Raw genomic sequence first — 13859 nt, 5'->3', positions numbered from 1 at the left:
ATAGTATAAATTATAGTATATGTATAAATTTATAATAGTATTAGTATAGTTAACTTAATATGTTAGTATTAAATCACTATAACTACACAGAGTATTATTTAATATAGTATTAGTAGTGTATTACCAATTTATCACTAACATATAGTATATTAGTAATACTACTAGTATAGTTATTAGTTATAGTATTGGTACTAAGTCTATAACTATATATATTTAGATCAATGTATTATTATATTCTTTAATGTATAACTATAATATATATAATACTAGTGTATATCAATAATTGTACAATTTATTATGTAATTTTCATTTAATAAGTCACTTAATTTTAATTTAGTATTTTAAATAATTTTTTTTATTAATCAATTAAAAAAAAAGGTTGGACCGACTAGACCGGACTGTCCCAAATGGGACGGACAGAACCAAACCGGTCCTTAGGTTGTTCGGTCCAGTCTAGGGTGGGAAAACCCTAGATCAAATAGGTTCGGTCCGGTCCACAAAACCTCCTGGGCTCGGACCGGATCGGACTGAACTCACCACTATGTATGGTGTAAAGATTTTCAAATATAATTATTGATAAGTATAACAGAAAGGCAAGATTAATGTTTCAAATCCCTTTTAAAATTTCTATTTTTTTTCTTTGGTTTGATTTATTTGGATTTTCCATTATATAACTGGTTTTAACTTGTAACTTATATCACTTTACGAATTAAGTAATTTTAAGGTTTAGGGTGTAGGAGAGATAAGAACATGAAGTAGATTTTCAAGTATTTGTTGAGTATTTAATTATATTTGAGAAATAACTATAAATATTCCGTCTCATTATTTATATTCGAGGATAGCTATAAGAACAAACTACCGATTATTTTGTCTTGTTTTATTTTTTTATTTTTATATAATAATTAAAAAATTATGTTTTAATGATGTTGTGATTTTTTTAAATGTATATAAAATATAAAAAAAAAATGTATGAAAAAAAAAAGAAATATAACTGTAGAAGGGTTCATAAATAAAATAAGGACAAAAAGATACTTTAATATTGAAGTTAAAATCCAAACAGTGTCACGTGCATAGATATCTCTCACTCTCACACGCACATGTACATTTCCAAATTTCCAATGTTTTAGTTATAAATTAAATAGGTTCAAATGTCAGTATATCAGCAACTTAAAAGAAAGATAAATTAATAAAAGTCAAGTACTTATAAAATAACTATGGAAAGGTTGAGATTATACCCCGTTTAGATTAATAAATCATCTCAATTAATCTTATTTCATTATTATAATTTTTTAAATTTTTACACAAAATATAATAAATAATTCAAATTTTTCAAATTTTAATTCAAATTTTTTAAATCTCAAAATAATAATAATATTAAAAAATAATATTTTATTTAATTTTTAACTTTTATCTAAACTATCTCATTTCTTCGTTCAAATGGAGCTCTTATATAAGAACTGAAGTTGAGTTTAATTCCCATATTATAAATGAGTAACATTTTTCGTTTTGAATAATTTGAATTTTTTTTTTATATATGATTTCATATTTATTATAATTTTTTAATTGAAATGCGGACTGCTTATACTGTATGAGACGTTACAATTCAATATATTTACTTTGGTTATTTAATTGTGAATATTAATTTTTGTTATTTTTCCTTTAATTATTTTTTTTGTTTTCTGTTAAGTCGGTTAAGTCCTATTTTACCAAAAGACCCTTAAAATTTTTGACTATTTGACGTGTAGCTTCCTTGTAAAATTTAATGAAAGATCATGTTTTACCAAAATATCCTTAAAACTCTTGACCATTTGACGTGTAGTTTTCTTGTAGAATTTAATCAAATATCATATTTTACCAAAAGATCCTTAATAGCCTTGCGGCGCATATGAATTGAAGTTATTCTTTCATGTCCTTTCTGTTCTGACAGTGTACTCATTTTCCTTTCTTTTTGTTTCAATTTTTTTAAATAAAAATTAATGATATTTTATTATTATATAAAGAGTAAATAAATAATCCAATATAGATGCAGATCAATGCTCATATTTTGCTTAAATTTAAATTTTTTTTAATCTTTTTTTTTTTTGTCTTTCTTTAATCTTATATTTTCTTTTTCTAGATAAATAAGTTATTGACTTTTTTATTTTTTTTTTATATAAATCGTGCACCCTGAAATTAACGCACCCGAAACCGTTCTCTAGTATATAAATATATCTATATATATATATATATATATGTATATATTTTCTTTTTCTAATTTTTGAAAAGATGAGATATCTTCCAAATGAAATTTGAATCGAATAGACAACTTTAACCTTCTCTTTATTTTTCGAGAACTCGACTATGTAGTTAGAAGAAAGTCGACAGAATTCCTTGTACGTTACACACCGAGGTATTACAGAATATAGGGGGAAAATAAGAGATCCGGAATTTACGTGGGATACATTCTAGAGTCCGTCCATATTTATACGTACGTGCGGTTGTTACAAACTTTGCATTATACGACAGGCAATCTACTTTCTGAGGAGCGATACATGTGATTCCACAAATCCTTATAAACGTAGAAACGGAATGCCTGCCCTTCGTTTGTTGCTACTTGCTAGCGAGAGAGAAAGAAAGAGAGACAGAGACAGAGAAGAGCGTCATGGAAGAGAGCAGGAACGAAGCCATTGATGCAACGCATGGGACTAACAAAAGGGAGCCTCTTCTGTCTCCAGATGTTGAGTTGGCGTCGAGAAGCGATTCATCGTCGTGGAGACTCAATCTGCAAGAGTTCCCGGCGCTGCCAGAGAGAAGAGATGGCGATCGAGATTCCTTCATTCTCCACCGCCTTCTTCGTACCCCAAGTAAGACTCCTTTACGAATCAAGAATCACGATGGCTCCTCGTTTGTTTGAGCATTATCTATGTAAATTTGATTTAAAAAAACACATCTGCTTCAAAAGGCAATCTTTAATACCTATACATATAAATATGTATGTATGTAGATGCGAATGTTCGTAGAGCCTGGGACTGGACATGTCAATTTAGAATTGAAATAGAGTTTTTGATTTTGTTTGATTGTTTCTTTTCTTCTTTCTTTGCGAGATGTAGGAGGTTTGGATAGTGAGATGGGATGAAATGGTTTTAGATAAAAGTTAAAAGTTGAATAAAATATTATTAAAATATTATTTTTAATATTATTATTACTTTAGTATTTGAAAATTTTAAATTGTTTATTATATTTTATATGAAAATTTAAAAATAATTATGAAATAAAATGAAATAAGATTAGTTGGAGTGATTTTTTAATCCAAATCCGGCCGTCAGCTGGTTTGATTAAAAATGTTTTTCTTATTTCTTTATTTGATACAATTTGGTTTTTTTTTTACAACTGAGCTGACTCAATCGAGTTACTGATCCATGTGACTCGGTTGTTTGCGTCTGGCATCTGTCAGTGTACTGTTGGCCCTGTGACACGTTTTGCATAATGGGTTGCGATATATTGTTTTTTTTTTTTTTCTCCAGCACTAGTGGGAGGAGCTTTGGTGCTTATCCTGAGGTTTGGATATCGTAAACTTTGTATACTTTATCAAGACAAAAGAATTGTTTTTCCCATTGAGGGAATGTCCCATAATCCGATCAATTTTACTCTGAACATGATACGTATTGGCTCATTGCTGCAATCTCTAAAATGCATCTTGGTGCCCGGAAAAGAAAAAAGAATGCAACTTCTGTGAAAAGTTGTTGATGACGGAGGAATCCATATTGGAATATAATAGAATAAGATAAGGACCACATCACGTAAGAAACAAGATACGTCCACGCAAGTTACCCATTATGTACCACACTTATATCTATTTAGTTAGTGTCCGTAACTATACAAAGCATTTAAGAAGGCCTAATCTTGTACTCAACTAGAAATGCTATGAAAATAAGCGTTCATACATATCACGAGACTGAAAAATTCTTCTTATCAGACATTATTTACTCTCACACCATACATTTATAATTTTTTTATAGGGTGTGGATGTGTTTTTCTTAAGGTATAGTTTTCATAAGGTGTGAAAATATTTTTTATAGAGTATGGAGTATGGAGTGGTGAATAGTAACTGATACGTAATAAATCCCTCAAGACTCGTTTTTGATAAGTATATCAAGAGAGAATTCTAGGTTGCCTCTTTACTTAGGTCCTGCTCCCTTTGACATGTCATGGAAGGGTAATAAAATTTTATGCATAGTGTTCTGGTAGTTCTTGCTTTGAAATATGTTCTGTAATTATATACTGGCTGAATTTTTGCTGAAAATAATTTTAAGAATGTTAAATACAGTTGTTAAAATATCATGACAAAAGTTGGTACTACTAAAGAAGTTGCTTTAGCTTTGGCTGCACCTTCTTACAAAAATGCCATCCACCATTCAACTTTTATTATTCAGCAACAGTAAGGATATACACAGCTTTTTTTTATAACTCTGGTTTAAATGGAGGATGATTATATAATATTTCAAATTAAAATAAAAAGTTTTAGTATTTTTGGTGAAGTGACACTATCACATTGGTTGGTTGTTTATCCAACTAGCTTTTCTCAGTGGTACTGAAATTCTATTTGTGAGAGCTCCTTTGGATCAAATAATTGTATGGATATACTTGTTTATAAGGAGGTTTCCTTACCTGGGCATTACCATAGTAGCACCCTACCTACTGGGAGCCTGACAGTGGCTAGATGGCAGGAAGCCACAGATGCTCCCTCAGTCAGGTTTGAGCCACAATTTAGACTCCAACCCTATTAGGGAACTCAATGATCTTTAGGCAGCTAATTGAGAGTCCACTTGGGTGTAACCCATGACCTAGTACAGCCAAACCACTTGAAAGTAACCCAAGAACCACTGAGCCACCACTCTTGGTGCTGTATGAATATTATTTTATTCATTCAGCAAATTCACTTTCCATTATTGCATGAGTTGTGTCATGTGTGGTTTGTTCTTCTACATTTAAATTTAGTTAATATCTCAAAGTAATATACGATACCAGTCAGCAATATTTGTTGCAAAAACCCCAAGATGCTCCCCTACTTTCACCAAAGCATGATGATGCACCAATTAAGAAAAATGTGAAATGCGAGAAAAAAATTAGACAAGCTTCAAATTTGATTGAAGATATTAGGAAAATATAACTCCTCTGTTGCCTAAGCAAATTGAGCAACACGAAATGCGAGAAAGAAATGAGACAAGCTTCAAATTTGATTAAAGATATTAGGAAAATATAATCAAATTGGGGTGGTCCTCTGTTGCCATTCCTACCTCTGCCCCTATTAATGAGAGGAGGGGTTTTAGCCAAAGAAGACTTGAACAAAATGCACTTTCAGATATATAAAAAAGAAAGTTGAGAACAAAGAATTCTTGGAAGGGGAATAACTTTTGATTGCGTTTCGATTGAAGATGCATGTCTTTCTCTAGGTTGGAGAAATGATGCTATATATATATATATATATGTATATATTAAGGAAACAAGGAAAAACACCTGTGCCTTTTTGTAATGTAACTTAGCAGCGTCTCCTCACAAAAGAGATTAAAAACTAAACTCCTTTAACACGTTAGTCCATTGTGGACATTTGACTAATAAAAAGAAAAGACGAAAGGTAAATTTTCCTATTGTTAATACATAAAATTATTTTGTATCTTTTAGCAGGAAAGAAAAAAAGGTATTCTAACTGTAGTCTTCCCAGTAAAATTTACTTGATTTATTTTGCTTTGCTGTACATGTGGTGTCACCATGAGGGAGGGAGGGTCCCTTTTCTATATTTTTGGCCTAGTTCCCCTCCCTCCACCACTTGACTAGGCCTAGGTAAGGTGGGAGATTCATTTCATTTTTAAACAACAACAACAACAGCAATAATAATAATCCTCAGTTCTTTTGATGACTTGATTGGTTGAAACTTCGTGCAACCTTTTCTTTTCCAGTTTTATCTAATGGGTAGTTGTAAGATTCCACATGAATGCCTTGTGCTTCTGATTTCCAGGATCAACAAGGGAAAAAAATGCAGTCTCATTACAATGGGGCCTTTAACTGATACATTTATATATTAAAGTTGAGGTACTAAGAAACCCCATTTTCTAAAGCATAAGTTTTCAGCTGGTACAATGCTTCTTTGATGTTACAGGAATTCCCTATTCGTGTTGCAAATGACGTGTATTTTGTTGTCAGGTAGTAGTACTGCTTTGATCATCTTCTGTAGTTGCCATCAAAAGTTGAGTGGTTGCATTAGTGATGTTTTATCAATTCTGAGTGATGGCTGCACATGACTTTTCAAGTTTAAGAAGGAAGCTAGATATAAGGGGATGGAAATTGTAAGGACTAGAGATTGGCTATGAAAGCAGACAGCTGTTTGTATGAAGACAATTTAATGACCCTTCTGATGATGGCATGAAATATTGCTTAGGATAAAAAATATTCGGTGGTGTAAAAGAAGCATTTTTACGGATTCTATCCTGTTCTGATCTTCAGCTGTTCTACAACCTGGAAAACAGTCCATGATTGGTATTCCATCCCATTTCTTCTGAAAGTAATTAACATAGCTAGCATAGTTCAATGCATCAACTTTTGGCTAGTTTACGTCCTCCAGTGTATGGCTGGACTGGAGCAGGATTTCTATCAAATGTGATGCTTTCAACAAGGCATTTCCTGCAAATATGATCCTGAAATCATTGACGGTTACAAATTGATTATTTAAGGTTGGCCAAATGTGGGGTCTTCCCATATTCTTTACTTGTTCTACAACAGCTACTCTTGTATGAATAGATAAATAAAAGGAAAAAAGATCTTTTGCCCTTGCAGTATGAGGAGAATTATTCTTGTTAGATGTCTATTGTGCTCTTCCATTTACCAACTCAGGCATTCTATGTGTTTTAGACTTAAGATATCTGAATGATGGAGTCAGAAGCTTTGTGGAATAACTCCTTGCACATTGTTTTGGGATCATATAGAAAGCGACTCTAGCAGACCTGACAACTTTGAAGTTTCCCTTAGGTTGTTATGCTTATTGGTTTTTATGCTTGTAGTTATAATATTAGAATCATTTGATGTCGTCTTATCCATTACCATAGTTACTAAGAACTATTGAATTTGGATGCTTCCATTCACCTTTTATCCCTTATAGTGATGACTTGACATGAAACTTGTACACTTGACCACAGGGAAACGAAACAAGGTTGCTGATTATTATAAGAAGCAAGAAAGGCTCCTTGAAGGGTTCAACGAGATGGAGACCATGACTGAAAATGGTTGTTTGCCTGATAGTCTAACAGAGGTTGGTTATTTTTTTATTTTTTATCTTTTGATAAGTAAGAAGTAATTGTATTGAGAAAGATAGGCATAGCCCAAGTACACCGGAGGTATACATAAGAGTACACCAAATTTAGAACTAGAAACTGTTACAAGAAAATCATGGAAGATGAGACCAATTAACTCTAAAGCAATGGCCCACATAAATAAAGTCTTCCAAAAAAAAAAAACTCCTAAACTCCTCGGAGGATCCTTCATGATCCCCAAAAAGTGTTATCATTTCTTTCTCACCAAATACACCAGAAAATACAAATAGGAGCCATCTTTTACACAGCTGCGATCTGTGGTGTCCCTGTGATCCCTCTCCAGCTAGCTAGTAGTTCCACCACCCTTCCCGGCATTACCCATGCTAATCCCATTCTGCTGAAAAAATAATTCCATATGTCCCTTGCACAATAACAATGTAAGAGTAAATGATCTACCATTTCCCTACTATTCCTGCACATACAGCACCGGTCTATAATTATGAGTCCACGCCTTCTTAGGTTAACCATGGTTAGTGTCTTCCCTAAAGCTCAGAGGTTGGTTGTTCTGCTTGCTTTTTTTTAACTGAACTCCCTTTATATAAGTCTTGCGATTTTTAAGGGATTTTATTGTTAATATTCTTCTTTTCAATTGAATATTCTTTTTTGTTCAACTTGAGTATTTTGAATGCATTTCTTATAAGTAAAGGAGGGCAGCTGAGTTTAATTGCAGAAAAAAAATAATTCTATATGACAACTATTTCTATTCACAATTTGTTTCCATGAACCTGGTTCATGAAAGTTCAAGGTTGCATCAGATACCACCCAATACCCCCAGTAAATAGAAACCATTATGTTTTTTTATTTTTTTTATTTATTTTTTATTTATTGCTAATCTGCAAACATGTTATTCTCAGGATGAGATGAAGCAGCTTGCAAAAAGTGAGAGGATGGCAATCCATGCATCAAACATAGCTAATGTTGTACTCTTTGCGGCAAAGCTATATGCTTCTATTGAGAGCAGATCATTGGCAGTTATCGCCTCAACCATGGATTCACTCTTAGATCTCTTGTCTGGGTTTATATTGTGGTTCACTGCACATGCCATGAGAAAACCAAACCAGTATCACTATCCAATTGGAAAGAAACGGATGCAGCCAGTTGTAAGTTCTCCGATCCTATAATTGGTTTCTGTGCTTCTGTCAATTCTTTGGATAATTTTAGCGCCACAACCGAAATGTTTTCTATCTGGCCAATAGTGCAAATTCAAGCCCCATGGCTGAGAGGCATCGACCTTATGCCGATCACCTTACTTCTAAAGAGAAGACTACTCTTTTAGCTTCCTGCATTTTCTTTTCCAAAGTTCTTTTCAATTGCGTATTTCAGTAGATTGGAGTTGTGGATGCTGATAATGAGAATTCATGTGGGCTTGGTTAGTGTTGCATTTGTGCCTCATGTGGTTTCTCAGAAAGTCATGGAGAAAATTATTCATCTTAAACTAATTAGCATGTTAATCCCAAATACTTTTTTTTAGGTAGAATTAAGGTGTTAACCCCAAATACTTTCAAGATTAATGTATTTGTTTTTTATTTCCTTGATCCTTCTTGTAATCAATGGGGCAAATAAAACCTTGTGGCTATTTCAACTTTTACTAGTACAAATCCTAGGGGTAAAAAGCAATAGACATGTATTTGTGTTTGAAATTACTGTAACAAGTGTGGAGATTTTTTTCAGGCTCATGCTGTAGACTCCTCATTTCTTATCTAAATATTGGGCTTAGAGAATATTTAGTATACTAATAACTAGCTCCTATTGGCTGAAGTGGTTTAATGAGAAAATGCATTGAACAAGAAATTTATTGTTTTGATATTGGTGAAGTTCATATACACGGCTTGCTTCAGTACATCAATCTATGAAATAGGAACAATGGAGTGTTGGGAATAAAATGGAGAACCAGTAAAACAATATAGTCTTGGGAATAAATAGCATCAATGCTGAGAATATTTAGGTTCCAACTATGAATTATGGGTTTGTGCACCCAAGTTATTCTAATAATTACAGCAGATACAGCCAGCACTGGATTTTACTAAACTTACACCATATTGCAAGAAATCTATACTAATTTAGTTTGAGTTTGCAGGGCATCATTGTTTTTGCGTCAGTAATGGCAACTCTTGGATTACAAATACTGATAGAATCTGTTCGACAACTCATTTCAAAGGTATGTGATTTTGATGCCACTGCTCCAATAAGTTAAAGGTTGTAGATGACAGTGGACACGGACACATATTAACCAAAGTTAGTTTTGAGAATTAGCACTCTTTCTGTCATATTAACCAAAGTTAGTTTTGAGAATTAGCACTCTTTCTGTCATCTCAGTGGTCTAATGTGTCAGTTATTGGTTTTTGCATAAAGAATGAGTTATGGCATAGGTTCAAGGTAACCAAATGTATGAGTTTCTAGAAAGTCCAGTCTGAAATTGTTGATGGGATTTTTGTCAACGATCTAAAACTTATTTATTGATAGTTTTACTATAATCTCCATTTAATGTTTTGATTACAGGCCCAGCCTGAAAGGAATCCCGAGAAGGAGAAATGGATGATTGGAATAATGGTCTGCGTAACTGTAGTGAAGTTTGTGCTCATGGTCTATTGTCGAAGATTTAAGAACGAAATTGTTAGAGCCTATGCACAAGATCATTTATTCGACGTTGTTACTAATTCAGTTGGTTTGGCAGCAGCTGTTTTGGCTATCCGTTTTTACTGGTGGATTGATCCTACTGGAGCTATTATAGTGAGTTCATACACAGCTCATTTATTTGGCTTCTTTCCTTCTTTTCCTTTACTGTAGATAATGGGGTTCAGCGACTTTCAAAGTTTCTATTTTCCTTTCTTAAATCATCACAATCATCAGAATAACATATCTCTTTTGTTAATAAAGTAGATTACCAATCCTTCCCTTTACATGGCGCTGTATAAGTGGCATGAGGATGGGTTTTTGGTTTGCTACTTGTACTCAAAAAGTTTGTCTATTTATGATGATTTCTTGAACCTGTGATGCAGATCGCTTTATATACAATGAATACTTGGACAAGGACAGTGATTGAGAATGTATGGTCACTAATCGGAAGAACAGCACCACCTGAATTTTTGGCAAAGTTAACATATCTAATATGGAATCACAATGAAGACATCAAGCACATTGATACGGTTAGAGCATACACTTTCGGTTCTCATTATTTTGTGGAGGTTGACATAGTTTTGCCACAAGACATGCTTCTGAACAAAGCACATAATATTGGTGAGACATTGCAAGAGAAGCTTGAACAGCTCCCTGAAGTTGAGAGAGCCTTTGTACATATAGATTTCGAGTATAGTCACAGGCCCGAACACAAGATCGCGATCTAATGGGAATGATGACGATGATGGTGATAGTAATGATCAGATCTCAACCTTTCCACGCACCAGTAAGTATCTTATTCAAGATCTGGTACGTTCTAGTTCTGCTGCAGTTTACCATCTGATGCCGGAACATCATTTGTGAACATCATTTGTCTTGAGTTTTCCAGCTCATATACTTAATAGACTGAGCATCACTGGACAGTCTCTTATGCCAGTCCCTGATATGCAAGCCCTTTTATTGAATGAATTTGGATGATTTGTGAGTTGAGCTCCAAGATAAAACTTTGAAATCCCGTCAATAGTCAAACAAATGCAGGAAGCCTAATTCTCTGTTCCTTTTCACTTCAATTATAGCAGAACATATGAAACCATATTGCAGGTACGCTGGGCAAATACATGAGAAATTACACGTTGCTATATGATGTAATCAGTTAGATGAATTTTGCAAAATTTATATGTAAGATATGATTTATGGATGCGGTGTAAAGTCTAAGTTTTACACCCTCCAAGCATAAGTTTAAAATTTTAAAATAAAGTAGACCACATAGGATTATTACTCAAATCCCAAAATATGAAGTTTCAAAAACTCTTGTCACTGTTTTGGCCATTTCTCGGGGTGGTATTGAGGAGTCATCCCAATTCAGAAACTCTAATTTGACATTGATGGAAGAATCCTGGCTTTTGTAAGTATATACATCTTATCTACTTTTCCTAAAACAAGTACGCTAACTCGTTTTCTCTCTCTAGCGAAGACACTCTCTAGAGAGGTTAAAAAATCTTAGGTTCTTTATGTTTTTTTCGGTTTTTTCTAAATTTTCCTACCATAGCACAGAATAGTGCCGATCTACTTCTTTCTGGCCATCCAAAACTGCACCACAAGACTTGCCAGCCACCGATCCTTCGGATGGCAAAAGAAAAACGTCCAAAAGAGTAGCGTGTGGTCCTCAAGCGTGGCATTTTTGGGGTCAGGGACCTCAGATCTCTTAGATTCAACCAACATCTAGTCTCCTAGTGTGGCCACCGCAGTTCTTAGCAATCTCCTACCAGAGATTTGACGCTTCTCCAACTTGCTATCTTCCTATGTTATTGCTCATCCTAATCAAGAATCATGGGAAAGAGGTAATGAAAGTCTTCTTTAGTCAATCCAGACTAGTGACATGCAGCACAAATTCTTATATTATAGTCCGTTTATCAGACTGTATCAAAACCGCTTCAGGCGGCTTCCCTTTGTGAGAAATGGGTGGGGGTCAAGTCCTTGGCCCCAGATTTCTTTTTTTTTTCTTTTTCTTTTTCTTGTGTTGTACCATTTGGTTTGGGATGAATGATGGGGCCTCCCACCCTATTATCTCTTGCATCTTGTTACTGTTTTATTTATCTATAACATGCTTGGTTAGAAAAAAATATATACATCTTATCTACTGCTAGAAGCTAAATATGTCTTTATTATAGTTTTAGAAGGAATAAATAATTCCTGCCCATCTTCTTGGCGCTATATATTGGCATTGTTTTAGAATTGGGATCAGGACTATGCTCAAGTTGGTTTTGAATGAGTGTTAATATTGTCTTGTCCAAAGCATTTGATCTTCTACTCTTCTTTGCCTTTTTTGTGTGACTTGCTACCTATGTAAAGTTTCATAACACATTTGTTTGGGTAATGACCTTGTTTATTTTATCTCTCAATACCTTTTTTAAAATAATTAAATGACAAACATGATATCATAGACACCTTACACTACTAGTCCATTGGAGCTCCACCAAATAATGCTATATATAGTTATAGAATGTACAAGCACCGCACAATCGCTTTTGAAAAGAGTGTTGTCCACTATTAAAAAATTAATTTTTTTTCATATGGGTCCCGTATTTACTCACTTTTTCAAAAAGATTGCATGACGCTTGCAAACTCCACGACTGCAAATATCATTTCTCTTGTTTGATTCCCTGTTGTCCTGCCATGCAAATCATCAAATATCAGTTTATTTTCCCTTAGCATCCATCGACTATCAATTATTACTGCCTATTGTGCTGGAGAATACAAAAATAGAATAAAAAAATGCCTATATGATGATATCAATCAAAGTAAATTTACAGCACTTATGTATGTAGCAATTCAAAGACAGATTAGAATTGAAAATGAAGTAAACAACAAATAGAGTAAATTTGATTCCTCAATCATTTCATTATATGATGATTTGAGGAACCTCAACCTCCTTATCATTTATGAAACGTTTATTTATTTATCAATAATCCTATCCAATATATCTAACTACTGATGGATTTAATGGCTCTCACTTAAGCGTATAAAGCTTATTCAAACTAATTACAACTTTGAAAGCTAACAACAGTGAGATAATTATGTATCCTTTGTGTAAGGGAAAAGTACAGTCTGGACCATTAAATTATGACGAGATTTTTACAGTTTAAACTCTAAACTATTAAAATCGAAATAGTACACATCTGGATCCACATCCGGATTTTTAAAAACAAGCGGATACCTATCCAGGTAAAACCAGTTACAATCTGGTCGAATATTCGGTTTTCAACCATTATGTCAAGGACATAATCTTAAATCGAGAGTTAAGGACAAAAGCTACATAAACAATCATGTCATCTTATCCGTGTTCCCTCAATATTTATCAAACTTAAGCTTCATATTAGATGCCATGCTCATCAACACACCATCCTCACCCTGACACATTTTGTACAAAGCGTGCTCAATTGTACAAAGTTGCTGGAATAGTATATTTGAGGTCACGTACAATGAGCTAGAGATTTTTTTAGAAGATCATCCATATTCACAATTCTTCAATGAATAAGCATTTAATTCCTAAAAGCTTGTTCATGATGAAGACAAGGTAATTGTTGTGAGTGCAATTGATTTATGTGGTAAAACCATACATGTATATATATTTGGTACCCTAATTCTTTATACGAGTGTAGCTATTTAAAGTCTTTGAAGAGAAGAGAAGAGAAGAAAGCTCTCTAGGTCTCCTATGTAGAGGCGATTCTACTGCCTATGTTGCAGTTTTCTTTCTTGCTTAGATTTGGATTGTTATGGTCAAGATCTATGGAGGAAAATCTGAATGATTTGTATACACAACTTTCTTTGACTGAGCAGGAGACTGATGAGGTTGTGGTGGAGCAGGAAAAGTTAGAAGATAAAATCTTAAGTGGGGGC

At 33.6% G+C, this 13859-nt stretch overlaps 1 protein-coding gene across 4 annotated transcripts; it reads left to right on the top strand.

The window, feature by feature from the left end:
• The first annotated feature begins 2390 nt into the window (after positions 1-2390).
• Positions 2391-11959, top strand: LOC121236031 (metal tolerance protein 10-like). Of its 4 annotated transcripts, none has more exons than XR_005934643.1 (7): positions 2391-2843; positions 7170-7282; positions 8198-8443; positions 9421-9501; positions 9843-10073; positions 10343-10769; positions 11514-11959. XR_005934643.1 is itself a non-coding variant. In XM_041132522.1 (6 exons), the coding sequence occupies exons 1-6, from the start codon at positions 2642-2644 to the stop codon at positions 10685-10687; spliced, it is 1218 nt and encodes a 405-aa protein (XP_040988456.1). In that variant the 5' UTR covers positions 2391-2641; the 3' UTR covers positions 10688-11017. The 4 variants fall into 4 exon arrangements, 2 of the variants coding, with proteins under 2 accessions (XP_040988456.1, XP_040988457.1); XR_005934642.1 differs by having other exon boundaries at positions 11509-11959; XM_041132522.1 differs by lacking the exon at positions 11514-11959 and having other exon boundaries at positions 10343-11017.
• Positions 11960-13859: the final 1900 nt, after the last annotated feature.

The sequence above is a fragment of the Juglans microcarpa x Juglans regia genome, chromosome 6D, assembly GCF_004785595.1.
Source record: "Juglans microcarpa x Juglans regia isolate MS1-56 chromosome 6D, Jm3101_v1.0, whole genome shotgun sequence".
Taxonomy (NCBI): domain Eukaryota; kingdom Viridiplantae; phylum Streptophyta; class Magnoliopsida; order Fagales; family Juglandaceae; genus Juglans; species Juglans microcarpa x Juglans regia.
Note: the sequence above shows the minus strand (reverse complement) of the source record. Positions and strands in the feature narration are given on the sequence as shown.